Source organism: Myxocyprinus asiaticus, chromosome 4 (assembly GCF_019703515.2).
Source record: "Myxocyprinus asiaticus isolate MX2 ecotype Aquarium Trade chromosome 4, UBuf_Myxa_2, whole genome shotgun sequence".
In the NCBI taxonomy this organism is placed as follows: domain Eukaryota; kingdom Metazoa; phylum Chordata; class Actinopteri; order Cypriniformes; family Catostomidae; genus Myxocyprinus; species Myxocyprinus asiaticus.
The window spans coordinates 32,076,018-32,099,461 of NC_059347.1; the positions used below are offsets into that span (position 1 = coordinate 32,076,018).

The 23,444-nt window shown below is 37.4% G+C and overlaps 2 protein-coding genes across 8 annotated transcripts in view; one reads left to right on the forward strand and one right to left on the reverse strand.

Annotated features, from left to right (window-relative positions):
* Positions 1-14,657, forward strand: part of LOC127435214 (misshapen-like kinase 1) — a 67,188-nt gene extending 52,531 nt beyond the window's left edge. For all 4 annotated transcript variants that reach the window (XM_051688499.1, XM_051688507.1, XM_051688515.1 and 1 more), the window contains 12 exons: positions 302-450; positions 737-857; positions 2,003-2,119; positions 2,309-2,420; positions 3,508-3,663; positions 4,173-4,316; positions 5,113-5,247; positions 5,593-5,693; positions 6,042-6,191; positions 7,474-7,633; positions 8,118-8,257; positions 8,584-14,657. In XM_051688499.1, the coding sequence (XP_051544459.1) occupies positions 302-450; positions 737-857; positions 2,003-2,119; positions 2,309-2,420; positions 3,508-3,663; positions 4,173-4,316; positions 5,113-5,247; positions 5,593-5,693; positions 6,042-6,191; positions 7,474-7,633; positions 8,118-8,257; positions 8,584-8,667 (1,569 nt within the window). In that variant the 3' untranslated portion in view covers positions 8,668-14,657. The remainder of the gene's footprint in view (positions 1-301; positions 451-736; positions 858-2,002; positions 2,120-2,308; positions 2,421-3,507; positions 3,664-4,172; positions 4,317-5,112; positions 5,248-5,592; positions 5,694-6,041; positions 6,192-7,473; positions 7,634-8,117; positions 8,258-8,583) is intronic.
* Positions 14,658-15,017: 360 nt separating this feature from the next.
* The window catches only part of LOC127435263 (guanine nucleotide-binding protein G(I)/G(S)/G(T) subunit beta-2), a 32,713-nt gene continuing 24,286 nt past the window's right edge, over positions 15,018-23,444 (reverse strand). For all 4 annotated transcript variants that reach the window (XM_051688603.1, XM_051688574.1, XM_051688581.1 and 1 more), the window contains 6 exons: positions 21,210-21,273; positions 19,728-19,890; positions 19,406-19,472; positions 17,065-17,266; positions 16,477-16,693; positions 15,018-15,807 (listed from right to left, as the gene is read on the reverse strand). In XM_051688603.1, the coding sequence (XP_051544563.1) occupies positions 15,701-15,807; positions 16,477-16,693; positions 17,065-17,266; positions 19,406-19,472; positions 19,728-19,890; positions 21,210-21,273 (820 nt within the window). In that variant the 3' untranslated portion in view covers positions 15,018-15,700. The remainder of the gene's footprint in view (positions 15,808-16,476; positions 16,694-17,064; positions 17,267-19,405; positions 19,473-19,727; positions 19,891-21,209; positions 21,274-23,444) is intronic.

Genomic DNA, 23,444 nt, shown 5'->3' on the forward strand with positions numbered 1-23,444 from the left:
AAATAATTATATTCTCAGAATTTGAACCTCCCTGATTCACAAAGTTCTACCCATCTCCAGCCCCTGACTATTTGATAATGCTATTAGCTATCAAGAAGACTGTAGTATTTTCACCTCCTTTGAACAAATTTTACCATCCTTGAATCTATTTCACAGAATTACATAGACTTTCCCCTAAAATTAGCACAGTTTTTACAAATGTGTCGATTCCATCAAGGACTGGTTAGGACTATAGATATGTAATATGTGATTAATGCAGGCAAATAATAATGTCTTAATGATCTCTTTGTGAATGCATCAGGACCATGGACTATACTCTAAGGAGCGGGCAGAGGAGCAGCCACGGCCCCCGGTGAAGGCTAATGACTACTCCTCTTCCTCAGAAAGCAGTGAGAGCAGTGAAGAGAGTGAGAGTGGAGAGGGAGCAGAGGAGGAGAGCCCTACTGACCGGTAGGAGACAATGATATATGAATATTTTAAGACCTATTAAAATGAAATTGGAGTTTTCAAAACTGCATTTTTGCACCCTTGAAGGGCAATGCGGGAAGGGGACACCACTGGAAGTATCATTCCAAATTCAAGAATTTTTTTTTTGTTTGTTTTTTGCAAATAAATTCTTAATGTCTAATATTGACTAAATGTGGATTATTTTAGATTATTAATAAACATCTAAAAATTTACATTTATACTTGAATAATTTGTTCTTTTTTGGTTTGTTTCAATGTGTGTTTTTTAGCCCACGTGATGCAGATTCTGACTCAGTGAACACTATGGTAGTCCATGAGGAGGAGGAGGGTGAAGGAGGAGAGGAAGAACGTGCTGGAGGATATGGGGACCAAACCATGCTTGTACAAAGGGTAGGATGTGTGTGTAACTCAGGCTGTCTCTCGAAACCTAGTGCATGACTCGCTGTCAAGCACCTATACGGGTTGCTTTCTTTGTAAACAGCATCCTAAATAAAATGCAAACTACTGGGTAATCGTCTAATGCAGTGTCCTAACCGGATGAGGCATGATAAAGCAAGTGATAGAGTCTCTTTTTTTTCGTCATAATCAGCTGTGATGAGTGATGAGAATTTTTTTCTGTTGCTTGGTTTCTTATTCTTCAGCGTTGCATAGACCCAGCCACTGTGAAATCTATCATCTATCTGTGTATCAGCTATGGATCTATCTATAACTATCTATAATTTTAATATGTATTATACTCTGCCTGACCAAACAAAAAGTTGCATACTCTATTTCGTTGGACCGCCTTTAGCTTTGAAATTGGCACGCATTCGTCGTGGCATTGTTACGACAACCTTTAATTAAAAAAAATATTTCCGTCCAGAGTTGCATTAATTTTTGGCCGAGATCTTGTAATAATGACGGGAGAGTGGAACCATCTTCTCCAGCACATCCCAAAGACTTTCAATGGGGTTAAGGTCAGGACTCTGTGGTGGTCAATTCATGTGTGAAATTTATTCCTCATGCTCCCTGAACCACTCTTTCACAATTTGAGCATAATGAATCTTGGCATTGTCGTCCTGGAGTATGCCCATGCCGTCAGGGAAGAAAAAATCCATTGATGGGATAACCTGGTCGTTCAGTACACTCAGGTGGTCAGCTGACTTCATTTTATTGCCGCATAACTATGCTGAGCCTAGACCTGAACAATTGATGCAACCCCAGATCAGAACACTGCCTTAAATCCAAACAACTACTTTTTTTTTGGCCAGGCAGTGTATTTCTTGATTGGTGAAATATCTTGTGATTGTGCCATGCCATGCAGGAGAGGAGACAAATTACATGATGCTGGAATCTTATCGCATTGCGCCTATGTTAATGGAAATATATTTACATCTATTTGCCTAGGACACCCCCCCCCCCCCCCCCCAAAAAAAAAACATTATGGATATGCAGTTCACTAGGTTTTTGAGCCACTGAGTGAATTTGTGAAAATAAATAAATGCTTTCCCTCTATAAAAATCTATATCAATGTTTTGTTGTGTATGTTCTGGCAGACCCCAGAGAAGCGTAGTCATAATGGATACACCAACCTGCCTGATGTGGTTCAGCCCTCCCACTCTCCTACAGACTCGGCCTCCCACTCTTCTCCAGGGAAAGACTCTACCTATGATGTGAGCTCTCTGCCCACCCAACTTCTAGAGTTTCATTCTCATTCTATCCACTGTATAAAATTTCCTCAAGTTTTTGTTAGACTTTTTTTTCTTTAAACTTAATGTATTTCTTATTTGAGTGATTAACAGATATACTGTACAACATGTGTGTAGCTGATCGGTTAACACAGATCATAAAATCAATTGCAGTATCAGTCCAGGGGACTGGTGAAGGCCTCTGGAAAATCCTCCTTTACTACTTTTGTAGACCTTGGAATGTACCAACCATCAGGGGGCACAGGAGATAACATTTCCGTTGGAGGTAGGGTACAAAACTATTTAATAACTACTTGATATTTGTTTAAGATTCACTACAAGTTAAAATGTTGTACACGCTTGACTGAATTTGTTATTTATAAAAACCTTTTGATCTGAAGGCTTATACTAACATGCTGTTGTAGACAAAAATAAATTGTGCCCATGTATGAATTTTTCATAACTTTCAAAACTTACATTTTAATTAGGTTTTTGGGACCATAAGTGAAGGTAAAGCTGCCAACAACTTCCCAGCATACATGGGTGGTCCTTCAATACTGTTTAAAAAGGGGGCCTGGGTAACTCAGCGAGTATTGACGCTGACTACCACCCCTGGAGTCGCGAGTACGAATCCAGGGTGTGCTGAGTGACTCCAGCCAGGTCTCCCAAGCAACCAAATTGGCCGGGTTGCTAGGGAGAGTTGAGTCACATGGGGTAACCTCCTCGTGGTCGCGATTAGTGGTTCTCACTCTCAGTGGGGCGCATGGTAAGTTGTGCATGGATCGTGGAGAATAGCATAAGCCTCCATGTGCGGAGTCTCCATAGTGTCATGCACAGCGAGCCATGTGATAAGATGCACGGATTGACAGTCTCAGAAGCGGAGGCAACTGAGACTTGTCCTCCACCACCCAAATTGAGGTGAGTAACCGTGCCACCACGAGGACCTACTAAGTAGTGGGAATTGGGCATTCCAAACTGGGGAGAAAAAAAAAAAAAAACTACTGTTTAAAAAAACATCTCAGGTGGTTGTAGAGAAAGTGTGCAGAGATGTAATCTTGGCCAAAATAAATATATATATATATATATATATATATATATATATATAATTTTAAATTGTTGGTCACTACATAATTTCCATACTTCCATTTGTACTAATATTAAAAAATGCATAAAATAGTAATAAAAAAGAGTGAATAGATGTGTGCAAACATTTGACTGGTAGTGTGAATAGCTCTTTAGCCATTTCTTTATTGAAGATACTGAAGTTTTTTGTTTGTTTGATATTGAATCATCTGCATTTTTGTTCTCTCTATGACTCAGTCACTCAGTGCTGTACTTTTCTGTTCTGTGGTGGTGTTGTGTGGGTGTTGTAGGTCTGGGCTCTCGTTTTGAGCAGCTGAAGCTGGAGGTGAGGAAGGGATCTATGGTCAATGTCAATCCCACCAACACTCGTCCAGTCAGTGACACTCCTGAAATCCGCAAATACAAGAAGAGATTCAACTCTGAGATCCTCTGTGCTGCTCTCTGGGGTAAGAGCACAGTGACAGCAGTTTGTCTACATAGGTGTGTGCATGCGGTTGCCTGTGTTTGGGGATAGTTCACTAAAGCAGCAGTGCAACTAACCTAACTACATTTTGCATTAAATTAGCTCAGCTATTCCAATAGCTGTTTTGCTTTTCCAGTAACAAGCTTTTTTATTTTAAATTAGTTGTGTAACAGGACAAAACTTGAGATAGAATGACTTCAAATTATTTGTAGCTTGATATAGTAGCTTCTCAACATTGTGTGTGTGTTGTAAATAATTAGCTATAGTTTTGAAACAAATTTGTCCCCAGAGGTTATCTAAATCTGATAAAATCTTCTTTTGGGGATAGTTAGGAACATCCTCATTTGGAAATTAGGAATAGTCTGTAGTAATTTATAAATGGCTTCCTATAAATACAGTAGAAGTCTATGGTATGTTCTCATTTACATAGCTACTCATTTAGTTAGATATCTAGATAGTAAATGTGTGCGTGTTATGTGTTTGTTCTGTCAGGTGTGAATCTGCTAGTAGGGACAGAGAACGGCTTGAAGCTGCTGGATCGCAGCGGACAGGGGAAAGTTTATCCACTGATCAACTCGCGCAGATTTCAGCAGATGGATGTTTTGGAGGGTCTCAATCTACTCATTACTATATCAGGTTATCACACTCACACACACACACACCTACTCATCACCAGACTGTATCAGGTTATCACGCGCACACACAAATTTTGCCATGAACTCCAAATGTTCTCTTAAAGCGCACTGAATCCTGAAAGTCTTTGTCCTTTTGATTTCAACGGCACACCAGTGCAAACCAGAATTCAACCATCAGCCTCCATGGAGGGGACAGTCCCCATCTTTCGGTCTCTGTGTGACCACATCCACCCTCTCCACCCAAAACACACAATGCATTTACATGCACAATAATACGAAGACAACTATCAAAAATAAGCTCCTTCTAAAAAGCTGACAATGCAAGAATTATTGGGTTTTTCTCTGGTTTTGACATCAAAATGTAAACAGACATCCGCACAACAAATGCACACATTGTATAAGCTGCCAGAACACTGGTAAAGGTTTTTACTTACAAAGCGAAAAGGGGGTAATGGGCAAAAATATTTGTGTGCCAATCGGGTTTTCCTTAAACAGTTATAATTTTCCAGATAAAAGAAAATGATTTAAAGTGTTATAACCTTAAACGTGGTAAGATTGTATTGAAATGCACTCACTATATCAGGTTATCTCTTAACACACACACAAACACACTCCGATTCATCATAACATGCTACACACATAGCCACTCGTACTCTAACATGTTATACACATAAAAACGTGTACTTATCACTATATAAGGTTACATTTATACACACCTACTCATCACACTTTCTAGACACACACGTACATGATCAGTCTAGATACATGCAAGTACACTTTAATTCTCATACTTTCAGGAAAGAAAAATAAGGTGCGTGTATATTATCTGGCCTGGCTGAGGAACAAAATCCTTCATAATGACCCAGAGGTGGAAAAGAAACAGGGCTGGACCACTGTAGGGGAAATGGAAGGCTGTGTCCACTACAAAGTGGGTAAGTGTTCACTTACTGATTGCTTAATAATGCACAAAGAAATGGCTACATGTGTGCTGCAAAGTATTTACTTTGAAATGCTCCAATGTGCACTGTAAAATGTGAAATATGGAGAGCAAATGTGCACTGCAAAATGGGTAAGTGTTCACCTCAAAATGAGAGGAGAAAGTGTGTACTTCCTGTTGGCATACCATAAAAGAAACGGAGGCTAGTTTGGATGGTCTTAACCAAGTCAGCTTAATTTTTCTCTTTCTTAACTCTGCTTATAAAGTACTTTTTACTATTTCATATAGTAAAAGTGCAGTAAAATTAAAGGTATTTATGTTTTGTTTTTGTTTTCCCCAGTGAAATATGAAAGGATCAAGTTTTTGGTTATCGCTCTGAAGAATGCTGTGGAGGTTTATGCTTGGGCTCCCAAACCTTACCATAAATTCATGGCCTTCAAGGTAGTCAAAGTTTTAATAATTATTTGATATTTGTTTAATAAAAGTGCACACGTTTAAGAGATCTGCTTTATTGTTTCAAAGATACTGAAGTTTTCTGTTCATTTGATGTCAAAATATCCATCATATCAAATATCCATCATTATTTTTCCTGACCTGTTACAGTTTGCAGTGGTTTTCTTAATGTTTTGAAAGAAGCATCTTTTGTTTTATTAGCATTGTTTCAGGTACTCTTAATTGTTCTGTGATGCATTACTTTATAAACTAAAAAAAAAATATTTCATTTCACAAAATATTTGTAATTTGCAGTATTTTAGCTTCCTGCTCATTTTAGTGCATCTTTCTTTCCAGTCATTCGGTGACCTGCCTCATAGGCCTCTTTTGGTGGACCTCACAGTGGAGGAAGGCCAACGGTTAAAGGTCATCTATGGTTCAAGTGCTGGCTTCCACGCCATTGATGTAGACTCTGGAAACAACTACGACATCTACATTCCTGTGCATGTGAGTTACACACTGGTCACATGATGCACATTACACAAGTAAAAATGTCACCTTTTTTTTTTTTTTTCACAAACCCTGCGTCCGAATATCCATACTTCACTATGATATAGTATGCCCAAAAAAAAAGGTACAGTAGTATGCCCGAATCCAAAGTATCAGACAGACTGGACACTTTACCATCCCATAATACCTCAGGAGCTGAGGAGACGTCACGTCTTTCTAGCAAGTCAGCCCACTGTTGACCATCTTTGGAATGCTTTCGGTAGGCTATTTCCAGTCATGCCAGTGCAGCTCCTATCTACGTAAATGGAGAAAGACCAAAATCTCAATAACGGTTGGTCAAGATTACAATCAAAGGGCATATTTCAAATCAGCAATAAAATTTGATAATATTGGAATCATAAATTGTGCTTCTTTACCACATATTACGGTAAAACACGCAATTTTCCCGGCTTGTGTAGCTAATGCACATGCGCGTTCTCGAGTTGATTGACAGAAGATGTCTGTATCTAAAAGGTGATTGGCTCTTTTACCTGTAAGGCAGGACTTTTGGGCGCTAGAGCTTCTTGGCTGGGCGTTCCAATTTCTCCCATTCATTTTAATAGAAGCGGCCCATCTCTGCTAAATAGTCTATGACGTCACGTTCCAAAAGCAGAATGAAAAAATAAAATGGCTTTGAACCCCGAGTCAGGTGGCTTTCTCAACTTTAAGTGCTACATATACCAAGAAAGTTGCTCCTTGTGTTTAAATTGCGCTTGTTTAACAAAAACAGAGTAGATTGTTTTTGCAGGTTTTTTTCTTACATCAAATATTTGGATCACAGGACATTGCCCAAGTTCCCAGATAAAGTTTGCCCTGAATCTATTCATACTACTCGCATGCATACTTCAAGAACTTACTATTTTACTGTCAGACAAGTGCATGCTTCATCAAATACAGTACATACTCTGACAGTACGGACTTAGGATGCAGCTAAAAAAATACAGTGGATCATATTGAAGCGATATGTGAATTGTGGCTGAATTGGAGAAGAATGTTTTATGTACAGTTGCAGACAGAAGAATTTTCTTTGACTAAATATTTGTACAGGTTTTAGACACTGGGTTCCTGGTCATGGAAAACTGGAAGTATCAGGGAATTATAAATTGAGTTTTCAAGGCCTGGAATAGATAATGAAATTATTCAAATCTTAAGTCATGGAACTTAAAACTTAGAAGTTACACCTATTGCAAACAGTCCTCTCTCTCTCTCTCTCTCTCTGCACATTTGTCTGTCACTGTAGATCCAGTCGCAGGTGACTCCTCATGCTATCGTATTCCTGCCCAACTCCGATGGAATGGAGATGCTGTTGTGTTATGAGGACGAGGGCGTTTACGTCAACACATATGGACGCATCATCAAAGATGTGGTGCTGCAGTGGGGAGAAATGCCCACATCTGTGGGTTAGTGTCAGATTCACACAATCGTGCCCACACATACACACGCGATGTCTGGAGCGTATTCTTCTTTTTGCAGAATAGCAAAATTAGTGAAAAGCATGATTAGTACAGTCCTGTATTCATGAAGCTCTGCTCCAAAATCTAGTGAGCTGCCTTTCTTTCTACTGCCTACATACGCAGCTGCTTTCTAAGGCAGCATCCTAACTGAAATTAAACCTCATAAAATGCTGATCTAAAACACTCTACATAGGCAGCAATTCCTTGCGCTATACAAATAGCATTCCACACGGGAAGCACACAGGATGCCTGACTCAAAATTGATTGCAATTATTTGTTTGACAATTAATCGTCAGCCAAATTTCATAATTGTGACAGCCCTAGTTAATGCAATAGATGTTTTTTGTTGTAAATACCCTTTGAAACAATATTATTCAAGTGAATGATGAAAAGCTCTTCTTTTGTCTGTGTATTTGTGTTTTGCTTGTAGCCCATATCTGCTCTAATCAGATTATGGGCTGGGGAGAGAAAGCCATTGAGATCCGATCTGTTGAGACGGGACACCTGGATGGGGTCTTCATGCACAAGAGAGCTCAGAGGCTTAAGTTCTTGTGTGAACGAAATGACAAGGTGATACACACATGTTCACTTATTTATCTAAATGGAAACATGAATTACACTGTAATTACTAAAGACTAATCCTAACCCCTAAAGGAAAACTTGTTGCATTTTAGAATGTTAAAACATAATTTATTTATGAATTGTTTTTCCAATTGAGGACATCCCCTATGGTAAATTTTGTCAGATTAAGCTCCCTTAGGGGGGCAGTTTTGTTCCCAAATTATAGCCAAGCACGTACAGGAACACCTTAACCTCCAGTCACTGAAAAATAACTTGTCTCAGAACTCATCCACTACTGTAATTTCCTCATATCTGTCTCGCTCTGTTTCTTTCAGGTGTTTTTTGCATCAGTGCGCTCTGGTGGCAGTAGTCAGGTCTACTTCATGACCCTCAATAGAAACTGCATCATGAACTGGTGAAAGAGCTGCCACATGAACATAGATTCTGCTGTGTGCACACATACAAACACTGAAGAGTCCTCTCACATATACACTCTGTAAAAACACACACATAATCCTGCACAAGCCTACAGATGGAACACATACACACGCATAGTTATTTACTTCCTGAAGACACTCCTACACCATCTCCTTTAATCTCTGAGCCAACCGAAAAAGGAGTGTGTGTATGTACTGTGAGCACACTGCTGACCTCTGACAGAGCAATGTTGTGTACAACTAATTCCAAATGGTTCATTTTCAGCATACTGGGCCCCTTCACAACATTCCTCTCCGCTAATTTCTGACATTTGTAGGACCATACAAAAAGGCTAAATGTACATTTATCTCTAGAAATGTATGTAAACTATGAGAATCACAAAATTTCTGTTTTCTGACACAGCAGCATGTGTGTTTGAGAGAATTTATAAGCTACTTTGAGCAGCAGAAACAACTTGAAACTCTGCAGCAGTAGAGGGTGGTACTTCAACATCTGTAATTTTCCATTTCCACTGTATAGTGAAGTATTTGTTTGTCATCGGTTGCATTCAAAGTTTCTGATACAAGTGATATACAGTAATGTTTTCTTTTCAACAAGTAGAAGTATAGACAATGATTTAAAAAAAAAATCAAACAATATCAGTTTTAACATTCTGAGATGATTTCCTTTCTGAGGGAGGGAAGGGGATGGGTTTCGCTTTCTCGATGTATAAACAAGAATCCAACGCCTATGTTGCCAAACTGTTTGTTCTATTGAAACGCCTTTGGCCGCTTACAGAGCAGAATCAGGCATTTTGTTTTTCCACTAGTCATCTAGTGAGACCGAGTCACCCACAATAGTCTTTAGTTTTGCTTTTCAAAGCACTTTTTTTCTTTCTATTTGGGAAGTATCATCATATCTACTACAGTTTGATATTCTCTGTACGTAAACGTATTTAGTATTACTACTACTTTCATGATCTGCTGTTCTATAGCTGTTCCATTTGAAATACGTGTTGTGTGCTCGTTCTTGTACAAAGTTTTACGAGGGAGTTTTTCTTTGGTTCTGATTCTAGAGGCAGGAAGTTATGATTAAGTGCTTTTTTTGGCAGCATAAATGTATAGTTCAGTTATCACTGTGTAAATTGTACATAGCAGCCGTAAATGTATTTAGATAAAAATCTTGTTTGTATGCACTAGGCACATGATTTTTTTAGGAGTTAAATCACTACACTACTGCGTAATACAATATTAGCATTTTTCTCACCTCTGTTAGTGATTTCTTAACTGAGTCATGTGTTTATGCTGTCAAAATTAATTGATTGTTGTTGGATTTTATTTTTTAGGCAGGCTTGTAGTTTTCAAGTGCATCAGGGAAGGGATGTGCGTTTGATCAGACTTTTTATTTTTAAGAAATATTTGGACCCCACCATTTTTAACAACACACATGTCATGTTTTAGACAAAGACTTGGGCATGGATCTGAGCAAAAATATGCTTTTGTTTATCTGACAGTGTGCAAAAGAGACATTGTGTGTGTGTGTGTGTGACTGTATGAAATATTAATCAGTAACATACAGTAGGATCAGTACAAAGCAATAGTATAATGATTAGTGACGGGTTTGTGCCTGGTATGAATGTCTCCAGCTCTGCAATACTAAAACTGAGATTATTTTCTGGCTATACACTCATTACCATGCAGATGATCTACATCTACAGTAGGGCTGAAACGATTAGTCAGTGTTATCGACAGTAAATAATTGTCGACAAAAATATCCATTGTCAAAGACGTTTGAAGTCATTTAATGTAACGAGATCATATTAAAATCTAATGATGGCACGAGAGGAGCACTGCAGCTCGCACTTGATTTAGGAGAGAAAACACAGCTCACAGTCCAGACGCACTCTAAACTTTCCAAACAGCTTCTGGTGATGTAGATCGTAAAGTATGAGGGAATTATACAAAATAAGTAAATACAGAAGCACTCTCGTGGAGTTGGAGATGCCGCTCCGCTGAAGCAAAACTTGCGTGTCAAGCATCTTTAAAGGAAACACCCCGGCATTACATCTTAAATGCAGTTATATTTAATGCGTTATAGCTTTATTAAAGTTCAAATAATACAGAAGCAGATCTTGTAAATAACTACAAACTCTGAAACTGGCATTTCTCTGTGCGGTCAGCACCTCTTCTAAAGGGGAGATATTGAAACTGCAACTGGCTGATCATGGGGACGCTCATCCCTCGAGTGCACACGTTTAATATAGCTAGATTATAATGTGATGTCTCGCGACTTATTGAATCATAATATTTGTGTCACTGTGCATCTCTTATTGTGAAGAAAATTGGAAATACGCAGCTTTATTAATATGAGAGTTTGTTTTTTTTCTGAGTTAAAGATGGTTTGAAGTGAACAAAAAGGTGAGAGAGTTAGTCTTCGCCCTGCACTGCACTGCAACAAAATAAGTTTTTGATTTGTTGTTGTTTTGGCTTGTTTTCCCATACAAATATCTAAAACTCTTTTAAAACAACGTACATTAATCGCCCGAAGAGTCGAATAATTGTTTTAATAATCGTTAGATAAGTCGATTATCAAAATAATCGTTAGTTGCAGCCCTAATCTACAGCATACAGCACATACTCACAGTATTTACCTGCTTACTGGTCTAAAACATTTTAGAAATCCTGTCCACAACCTAGTCTTTTCTTCTCTCCCTATTTAACAAAGATGGTATTTTAGATACTTAGAAATGCTGCCTTTACAAAAACAGCTTGTGTATGATGAGCTAATTATATTTGAACACATTGGCACACTTTGGTCCTTCCTAAATATTTTTCTAGTGATTTACCATAAATGATTTTTAAGCACTGATTTGTACAGTAGCTTGTGGCAGTACAATCATCATAAGTTACCTAATAGCCCCTCCCCTCCCAATGCTGGACATATTGGCCGCTGTCACACAGTGACACTTGTCTAGACAAGCACTAAACGGTGATGACACATTCAGTCAGTCAGTCATTAAAATATACCAGTCATAAGCGGAACACTTCTGACAAGTACAAATATATAAACATTGTTAAAGTTGCATTTTAGAGAAAATCAAAACAAACTTGAATATGTATATCTGAACTGAACACTACTGTGCCATTGTGACAGATCATCTTTCTCAGAGATTTAAAATCTTTTGTCCACCTCCCGTATTATATGTTACTCCTTCAATCTCTTACTTGCTATAGAATTTTTAAGCATTTTCATGCTTAGTTAATCTAACTGCCATGTTTACTGAAATAACAGTGCCTTGGATTGCGGTTGGGTGCATTTGCTTGATTGTGTGTATGTGTGTGAGCAATGAGCAAGTGATTGTTTCAATAAGAATTGATGTTCAGGGAAGAGAAAAATAAAGCTTAATCCAGTTCATTGTTCAGTTAGGGGTCTTGTGCCAACAAAGTGCACTTAAACTGACAATAGCCAGAGCACCGAGACAGGCTCTTCTCACTCTGTTTTAGCACAAAAGCCATACCATTTAGAGTTCATTTCTGCAGTTTTAGCACAGTGCATTTCTCCACAGTATTTAGACTTTTAAGACTTTGTTTCAAACACCATGTTTGAACCAAAACACTATTTTGAAGAAAATGCTCTTTATTCTGGAGTGGATGTTAATAGTTGTAGCTTGAATTGCATTTGCTTTATAATTTTGCCAAAGATGGAAAGCCTCTGGTTTTCATGCACAAGGTTTATAAAAGATTTGGGTTGTCATGGTGAGGAGCTTGGTTCCTGCATTGTGATGTAAGGGTTACCAGCATTCCTGAGAGCTCTTGAAATTGGCTGAGAATTTGCCTTGATGCTTACTAGTGAATGCGTACAACGCATTTTTCACGCTACTGGATGATGGAATTTATGATTTATATCGGATTTATGATGTTATAAAGAAATGATTATAAGGAAGTAAGCTTTTTGACACTATGATATATGGAAGGGTTTATATTAGGATTGAAGTGGCCTGTCCGGATGGAAAAACTGAGGAAATTAATATATAATCCCTCAATTCTTTTTCTTTTATACCTAAATATATGTACATTTCTATAAAAATAATTTAATAAAACATAACCTTATAAATGGAAATCAATAAATGAATGCATTTATATATGTAACATTTTGCTGGCTGAATAACAATATGAGCCCACTGCTTCTTTCTGTTTCGCAGTCAAAGCTGTACATACGGCTGTACATTCAGTTAGACTCATATCTCTCTCCCCTCTTTTTCCCAGCAAGTGTTATAAAAGAGAGTGTGTGGGTGTGCGAATGTGTATGTGTGAATAGGAGAGCTATTTTTGATCCGAGTGTGTGCTTCATTATTTCCTTAGAGGAAAGAGAGTGGGGGGAGAAAAGAGAAGACCAGTCAAAAGCTATTGAGGACCAGTATGGTCAAACATGCACACAAATCATCATCACTGGACTCGAGCCACAAATATGACTCAAGTTTGTAAATGCCACCAATGACCAAATTTTACATTTTAGTCATTCTATAGCAATTGACACGCTCCTGATCTCACAGTATTAGACTGACTTCAGAAAGCTAATAGCTGATTATTATGGATGTTTTCTCTTGTGTGAGAGTAGTTCTACAGGTACACATGTTGTTGGCTTAATTGCAAACTTTCCAAATGTAATCAGTTTGTTTTATCCTGGTGGTAAGTCACCTAAAGCCAGACAGAGATATAATGTTGCAGATTTTTGAAATTCTCCTATGTGAGAGCTCTTAAATTAATGGGGGAAGAACTGATGCTAAATTTGAGCTCTGATGTATTGAAGACTTATCAGACAGCTGGCTCAGATGTCTATAACTGTAGTCATGTTCATTCTTGCTAAGGTGCAAATGCTTCAATTGAAATGTGTGAAGATGAGATTTTACTCTCCTTTCCACAAGTTCCCTCCTACGCAGTCTGCAAAATAAAACAAATTTGAAGAAATGCTCCTCGGACCTTAGCGTTAAATCCACATGCTCATTCACTTTTATATCCAACAATAGCCAGTCTTTAAAATGGTAGACCAGGTTGTGTGTAGTGTTGTAGAGAGGTCTGGAGCTGTCTGGTTTTCGTTTTAAGGCCTTTACTGCTGTGTTTGAGGTATTTATATGCTCTACATGCTATTACCACTATGATAACAAGTGGCATTTCTCTTGTTGCTCTCTAGTAATATGAAGTTAATCCCTTATCTGATTTTGTAAAATATTTACTACAAATGAAAAAAAGTTCATGATTTGTAGTTTGTTTTTGTTCTTTTGGGTTAATCTTATAGCAGTAGCCAGGAGCGGTTAAAGGTTGTTTGGAGGTCTAGATAAAGTTGATCCTCTGTGATGGGTTGATTATCATTTTTTTCATTTCCTTTTTTTTTTTTTTCCTCAAGTGTTTGTTTAGGAGAGGGAATGTTTCAGAAGATTTTAAGTCTTAAAGATTGGTTGCATTCACAAGTCTGTAATGTCTTAATACAGCATTATTTGAGAATAAAAAATTACTTGATCACTGTTAAAATTGTTACTTTTTTTCTTTCTTAATTTTATTTTTAAAAACAATAATTGTATTTTTTCCTTGTTTGAAATGTTTTTAACTTTGTAATGTGTCCATATACTGTATTTTATGGTATGTTAGAGAATTATTAGAGTAAATCAAGTACAGAAATGTAATTTTCCATCAGCACATTCAGTAAGTTTACATGAACTTTAAAAGTTTGATTTCAGTCTGACAATTATCTTTCCAAATGCTTTAATCTGACTGAAATTATACCAGTCCAGTTTTTGAGAAGTCTGACTAACAGACCAACAGATAATGCAGACTAACAAATAATGTGTTTGTAGCTTGGCTTCGTCCAGCATATATACACGTTAATCAGACGATAATTGGCCTTGGCAATGTGCACATGCTCCAATAGACAGATGTGATGTGCAAAAACATTTTTAAACACTTCCTCAGCTGATGTCCTTCCTTTTAAATATTTGATTACACATTCATGTATACTTGGACTGACAGATGATGACTGTAGCATGATTATATCCGCGCATGTAAACGTACTGGCTATAAACTAAAGTAAATTCAAATAATCAGCATTCACACAACCTCTCATGTAAATATATACCTGTGGTCACATGTAGTGGCACCAGTTTTTTTAATATATATATATATATATATATGTATGTGTGTGTGTGTGTGTGTGTTTTATTTTATTTTTTCGCTTTATTCTCCGTAGGGTGTGGCACACAGGGAAACAAATAATAAGCATGTAAAAAAAAACAAAAGTAAAACTTGAACATGAAAAGTAAAGACAAAAACATCATATATTATATACTGTAATATGCCGGCATATGCATCTATAAAACATGACTACATTAAGTGTGATTTGTGATTTAGGACATTTCGGCTGGATAACTCGACCCTGCCTTACATCTTTCATCATTTGAACTCTACATCATGGAAACATCAGCACCGAAGGCTTATATTTGAGTATAGAGAACAGAATGACCATAAATGCAATATAAAATGAATAGTCTTAAATGGTCTTAAATAAGCCTGAAATGAATCAAAAGTATGCAAATTGTGAGAGTGATGTTTAAAAAAAAAAAAACTTTTTGGGTTGTATGCTCAAATTAGATGCATCTGAAAAATCAACACCCATTCCGCCAAATGCACTTATGTCACTAAGTGAAAGTACTGTATATGTCCAGCAAACCTTAGGTAAAGAAAAAAAAACGTGTGCATGTAAACATTCCTGTTTAAAACACATGGTCCAAACCTGTCTACAGTGTGACTCGCAATATGTATAGAATTAAGTGGCACTAAAAAGAGTTGGTGTAAACTTATAATTAATTGTCATTATATATAGTATGTACAGTTCTAGTCTTTGTCAGGCATGTGTCTGTGTAGTTAAGTGTACATCATATGTACAGTAAGTACATACTGTGCATATAGTATGGTATGAGAAGTGAATACTGTGTAAGATATGTGAGCATTGTGTGTGTGTGTGTGTTTGTGTGGGTGTGTATGGTCAGTTCCAGATCTTGAGGAAGCTGTCCCAAGAACCTGTAGACACAGCCATGCCATCATCTGTTACCCCAAGACAGCTCACACGATTGTCATGGCCAGCCAACACTCCTGTAAGAGAGAGAGAGAGAGAGAGGGTGTGAAGGGCTTTAGTGTAAAGACATTGCTTCATTTGTGCTAGAAACAAATTCTGGAACCGGATCCAGCATTTCCAGAAACATTTTAGTGGTGATTCCCAACCTCATAAAACATGAAAGAAAAGTATAATAAAATATTAATGTTGCATACATTTTTCTAATCCCGTAAAAAAATGTAAAACAAATAGTGATGCAGTTTTTTTTATAATCACATGTAGACTACGGCATCACGTATTTTATAATGGAATATGCACACACAACTTTCATTACAGCAATTTCCACTGCAAGTGAACATCACAAAAAAACTGTTCAACATTACACTATAAGAAACAAAAACAAAACTGTTTAACACTACAATAAAGCAATCTACATGATAAGTGAGTGTCATGATGCGACATAAAAAGCGACGACAAAAGAACCCAACATTGCGGTGCTTGCAGTGTAAGCAGCTTTGTTGACTTTAATGGGACTGGAGCAACTTAGTTTTGTCACGTCACACCACTCATTTTTCATTTAAGTTCCATTCCCCCAAAACTGCTGCATCCATCATCATTTCCTTGTTCCTGGAACTCATAATTTACAAATGAAATGCTGTGCAAAGGGTTTCTGTATTCATGCATAATAATAATGCTAGTGGGTTCACCTGCTCGGTCTCCCTTCATGGCATCCCAGATGTTGCAGTTAAAGTCGTCGTAGCCGGCGAGCAGCAGGCGGCCAGAGCGAGAGAAGGCGACAGAGGTGATGCCACAGATGATATTATCATGAGAGTATAAGCAGAGCTCCTGATCGGCACGCAGGTCAAACAGCCTGCAGGTGGCGTCGTCTGAACCTGTTGCAAACGCACTGCTGCTGGGAAAGAACTGAAGGACAGAGAAGGAGAAAATAAGTAAAAAGGAAAGGAGATATACTTTGACTCATAAGTATCAGTAATGTGTTTCACTTTTAAAAGGCTTTTCACACTATGCTTAACCTTGGATGAATTTTTTCACCCCAAGTTGAGGCCACTTTTAACCCTGGAATAAGCAATGTTTCACACTTGTAATTTATATCCTACTTACATCCCTGGGTTATGAATCTCTGCAGGAACTGTGGTGCCAAAGGTAATCAGTAACCCAAGCTAAAGTCTGAACAGTGTGAAACATGGAGCAGGATTACATTAACCCAGGGTTAAAAATCATTTTAGGTGTGAAGAGCCCATAAGTTTCTGTTCAGTGTTTCTCTTTGTGCTCACACAGACTGCGTTGATGTCTGACTCATGACCAGTGAATGTCTGTCTGCACATGCTGTCTCTGATGTCCCAGAGTTTAATGGAGGCATCACAGGCCCCAGAGATGAAGGTCCGCGAGTCTGGAGCCAGCGACAGACTCATTACATCACCGCTGTGACCCGAGAAAAGCGTCGTCTGCTGACTGGTCTCTATGTCCCACAGAGCACTGAAAACACACATTCAAAAAACAAGGTTACACAGTATAACAACCTGAACAGAGGACTTTAACAGATACTTTCAGAGTATTCTGAGAATAGCACACAACATCATTGGTGGTAGCCTACATGTATTGCACTGTGTGTTTCAACTTCTACCTTTAGGAAGGAGAATTAAGATGCCATTACATATACAAAAGAAATTTACATTTTCCATTATTTTGATGAGAGAAGAAATCTCAATGAGATTTTCAGGTTTGTATGTTCTCATGTTATTTATTGACTGTGTGTTATTTATTGCCATATGTTTTATAGTTGTGTTTAATGGTGCTGTCTGTTTAATCTGGCGTAATAAAACAATGAAGTATTATTATGATTATTATTCTGTAATTGTTATTTCAGATCCAAGAGAGCAAACAAGTTTTAACTGTACAAATACAGTTGAAGTCAGAAGTTTATATACACTTAGGTTGAAGTCATTAAAACAAATTTTTTAACCACTCCACATATTTCATATTAACACACTATAGTTTTGGCAAGTCTTTTAGGACATCTACTTTGTGCATGCCACAAGTCATTTTTCCAACAATTGTTTACAGACAGATTAATTCATCACAATTCCAGTAGGTCAGAAGTTTAAATACACTAAGTTAACTGTGCCTTTAAGCAGCTTGGAACATTCCAGAAAATTATGTCAAGCCTTTAGACAATTAGCCAATTAGCTTCTGATAGGAGAGGTACTGAACTGGAGGTGTACCTGTGAATGCATTTTACCTTCAAACTCAGTGCCTCTTTGCTTGATATAATGGGAAAATCAATAGAAATCAGCCAAGACCTCAGAAAAAAATTGTGGACCTCCACAAGTCTGGTTCATCCTTTGGAGCAATTTCCAAATGCCTGAAGGTACCACATTCATCTGTACAAACAATAGTACGGAAGTATAAACACCATGGGACCAGCCATCATACCGCTCAGGGAGGAGACGCATTCTGTCTCCTAAAGATGAACGTAGTTTGGTGCGAAAAGTGCAAATCAATCCCAGAACAACAGCAAAGGACCTTGTGAAGATGCTGGAGGAACAGGTAGACAAGTATCTATATCCACAGTAAAACAAATCCTATATCGACATAACCTGAAAGGCTGCTCAGCAAGGAAGAAGCCACTGCTCCAAAACTGCCATAAAAAGCCAGACTACAGTTTGCAAGTACACATGGGGACAAAGAGCTTACTTTCTGGAGAAATTTCTTGTGGTCTGATAAAATAAAAATGGAACTTTTTGGCCATAATGACCATCGTTATGTTTGGAGGAAAAAGGGTGAGGCTTGCAAGCCAAAAAACACCATCCCAACCGTGAAGCATGGGGGTGGCAGCATCATGTTGTGGGGGTGCTTTGCTGCAGGAGGGACTGGTGCACTTCACAAAATAGATGGCATCATGAGGAAGGAAAATTATGTGGATATATTGAAGCAACATCTCAAGACATCAGCAATGAAGTTCAAGCTCGGTCGCAAATGGGTCTTCCAAATGGACAATGACCCCAAGCATGCCTCCAAATTTGTGGCAAAATGGCTTAAGGACAACAAAGTCAAGGTATTGGAGTGGCCATCACAAAGCCCTGACCTCAATCTGATAGAAACTTTGTGGGCAGAACTGAAAAAGTGTGTGCGAGCAAGGAGGCCAACAAACCTGACTCAGTTACACCAGTTCTGTCTGGAGGAATGGGCCAAAATTCCAGCAACGTATTGTGAGAAGCTTGTGGAAGGCTACCCAAAATGTTTGACCCAAGTTCAACAATTTAAAGGCAATGCTACCAAATACTAACAAAGTGTATGTAAACTTCTTACCCACTGGTAATGTGATGAAAGAAATAAAAGCTGAAATAAATCATTCTCTCTACAATTATTCTGACATTTCACATTCTTAAAATAAAGTAGTGATCCTAACGGACCTAAGACAGGGAATGTTTTCTACGATTAAATGTCAGGAATTGTGAAAAACTTTAAATGTAGTTTAAATGTATTTGGCTAAGGTGTATGTAAACTTCTGACTTCAACTGTAAATGTCTGCTGTATATTGCATAGTATACTATACTGTTTACGCAATACTATTTGCTCATGTGTTCATATTTATTTTGGGTCATGTGAACACACCAGGTTGTGTCTCCTGAACTCGTGATAATTTGATTGTCATCAATGAAACGGCAACAGGAAAGGTAACCTAGGAAATGAACAAGACAGGAAGTCAACATGACACCCTGAAACCACAAAGGATGGTAAAGAAACATCTGCAATCCGATTCCCTTTAGTTACAGACACATAGAAAAAAAATCCTGTCTTAAACAGTTAGTCATCAAAAACACAGTTGACTACCACATGCAAAACAATATACAAATTGTTCTACTGATTCTGTGTTTTAATGTTTTCAGAGATGTTTATCACTTCTTTCTATATAAAGATGTGTGTGTAATCATACCTGTGTGGCCAGGCAGTTCTCGACTGACTCTAACATTGCCCTCTCTCGTCTTTAAGCTGTATATAGAGCAAATGTTGTCCAGACCGCCACAGGCCACAAAGTTTCCAGACGGCGCATACGCACATGTCATCACCCATGATGACCGTAATGGGATGGCGTGAATCTGAAGTTCATATGGAACTAATTAATATTACTCGAACACACATTAAAAGAAGTTGTTGGACAATATCAGGGATCACATGCTGATAAAGTGCTGGGTAGTAATGGATTACATAATCAGTTTACAAAAATCAAGTACTTCTAATTAGATTACATTACAGAATACATTTACTTTATTATGGATTACATATCAATTACATATGCGATCAGTTTTGACTTTCAAAGATTATGTGTCGGGCGGTGGGAGGTGGTTCTGCTCAGGCACTGACAAATATGACATTGTTTGATTTCATGTTTAATAATGTTTAATAAAAGTGTGTAAAGGCGTGTAATTTAATATTTGGTATTTAATACACTTTAAATTAGATTATCATCGAAACGTAATCAGATTAGATAATCTAAAAAGTGTAACCTAAAGAACTGGGACTAAAAATGAAATGTCTTTTATTTCGGTTTGTTCTGAGCAGAAAATGTATTTTTTTCGTTTCGGTTCCAGCGTTCATTAGCCTTCTTTCCAAATGGTCACTGGTTAGAACAAAATAAAAGAATGTCTAATAACTTTCTTTTTAAAAAGACAGTGCTCTGTGCTAAGTAGCAGTGTTTCCAGATCTCTCAAGAGAAACAAGGCACCTGCTCTGGAAAAACAAGCTCAAAATAAGGGACTTGCCTCACACAAAAATAAGCCATTATATTTTTTACCATGTGGGGGAAATTTCAGGACAAAAATCATAGTACACAGCAAAGTATACAGTAGCCTACATAAAGTAATGTCTTTTAAATAAATGTATTTGTAATATTAAATATATCCCCAATTTTTTTTAAATATTTCAAATACTGATTTGGTCATCTAAAATCAATTAATAATCTCTCAATTAATAGCAGTGTCCTTCAGAATCAAAGCGCATGCTAATGTTCTAACAAGAGAGAAGCAACTTTTTTTTAATTTTTCTGGCAACAGGAAGTGTAATTCTGAAAATTTACTGTGATAAGCCCTGTGGTCTTTGGTTTCATGAAAAAAATGTTGTAACAAAATTAACCAGTTATTAAACGGTTACCAGCATTTAAAAATGTTTTCACTCCAGAACAATTGAAAGGGATTTAATTCCTGTTTTTGGTTACATTCTGCCAAAAATTTCGTTTTCATTCCTTGAACGGTTTTTAGTCCCTGCTAAAGGATTACATTACTGATTATAATTTGATTTGTGTAATTTATAATCAGTACTCTTTATAAATGTAATCAGATTACAATTCAGAAGTAATCTCCCCAACACTGACAATGTTTGCAACAGTTTAATGTGTTTAATATGTAATACTTTGACAGACCTTGTTTGTAGTGTAGCTGTCCCAGACGATTAGTTTTCCATCCTGTGAGGCACTAACAAGAAGCCTGAGGAGACAAGGAGATTGAGGAGACTATAAAAAATTGGGATTATTTAAAACTTTTGACAGCCATAATTTTATTGTTATTATTTTTTTTTTTTTTGACAAGAGTAATTTTTTTTTGTTACACAGTTAAATAAGCCAAGCAGCCTTGTAGTATCATACCGTACTGCAGTGTTTCCCAAACTGGGGTACGCTTACCCCTGGGGGTATGTGAGGTGATGGTGGGTACGTAAACAAAATTCTGAGATTTACTGTTATTTCATCCCAGTTGCATTTCTGAATGAATTTCTCGCTCGGAAAAAAATTAATAAAAATGATAATTTTGTGCGCCCACTATTGTAGAAACACCAAAATGTTCCTGACAAAAAGGACAGATAAATAGACCTTATTCAGGCTAGTGCCATCTTCGATTTTTAATGGGAATGACAACGAGGCTGTGAGGGATAGACTTGCATTCTCTTCAATGGGCTGTACTGCAGTTTAAAGTGTTTTTGGATCGTTCCACAGACAAAACATTGATAAAATATCAGTCCAAGAACATTCAGTACACAAAGAACTCCAGACAACGAGTTGTGGAAAATCAGATGTGATCTATGAGCTTTTTACAGCTTTATACTGTTTGTGCCATTGAAGAGACTATAAGTCTATCCCTCACAGCCTCACAGCATGCAACAGGGAAAAAAATATGAGTCCTCACTCAAAATAGGAAAAAACTCAAATCAGCTTATTTCTACATAGGCCCCTACAGAGCAAAAGATGGGCAAAAAGTGCCAAGTGCAGCAGGAAAACATTTTCGGGATCACCCCTTCATTATAGAATGCAGTTAAATAACCCTATCTTTTGCCATTAAAAAAAAAAAGTGCATCTACTAATGCGTTCTGTGAGGGCACAACATACGTGATGCAAGTATTTGTTTTCACCAGCCCAGCACACTGCTTGGTGATAAAGCTAAGTTATAGCTAGTTGTTTTTTTTTTGTTTTTTTTGCTTGATTTTTATTTTTATTTTTCCAGCAAATGAGCTATACCTTGCTGACAGTGTCAGATGTGACAAAAAAAGCACCTTGACCTGACCGCACAATTGCGCAGGCCCGCAATGCTCGAAGTCAGCTAGCAATGCCGTACCTGCAATGATGCACAATTCCTGACACAGTACTGGCAGCAATTTCACAATGAGGAGAGGTGTTTGCAAGTTATGCAGTTATCTCCTATCTAGCACCTCATCTTGTTAACCGGTAAGCCAATTATTCAATCTGTATATGATAAATATAACATGTACAAAACAAGTACAAATGTAACATGTTTGATATAAGGGAGTTGTTTTACAAAGCTATTTATGTTAAATATACTGTACATATTTTCAAAATACCTTGTGTAAATGTTATCTATGCCTTAGTGATGGGGTACGCAAAAGGATTATGAATGTTTGGAGGGGTACGTCACAGTAAAAAGTTTGGGAACCACTGCCGTACTGTGTATTCAGTATTTGAGATGTACAGTAAATTATAATTTATGGTACGCCTACAAGTACAACTAAATTTAAACAGAGGCCAGTTTTTCTATTTTTAAAATAATTAAACCATGCATAATGCATAATTTTCAAACAAAGTCGTATTTTATAAAATAGTTTACAACTATTTATCAAATAGTATTTCCCTCAAGTTGTTGATGAAGAAAATCAGCAACTCAGCAACATATCCATGGTTATACTCCTCATCTGCACTTACACACCAATTTACATGCAACAATAAGCTTATAAACAAAACATATAGCTTTCACAATTGCACCACCTTTATTTCCTGCTTTATATAGCTAGCTGGCAAGCTAAAATAATTTAAATCATCAAGCTTGGGTTACACATGTCCTAACTTTACACAGCGAAACCTTTGATTCGAAATGGTTATTTACAGCTGTTAGAAAAACGTACAGTTGTAACAGTACAGGGGGCATCCTGGTGCGGCATACCCCTTGCAGACGAATATGGGATTTTAAAACTACCTCAAACAACAGCTCAATTCAATAGCACTTGTTTAAATTAATTTCCATTGTGACACTAGTGCAGTCGAAGATTAGCTAACATTTGAGTCAATGTGTCTTGTGGTTCATTGTCTTCTGTGCTAAACCAAAAGCAGGTGCAAAACCAAAGCCTACTCACAAAACGTCATCCATCCAAATAT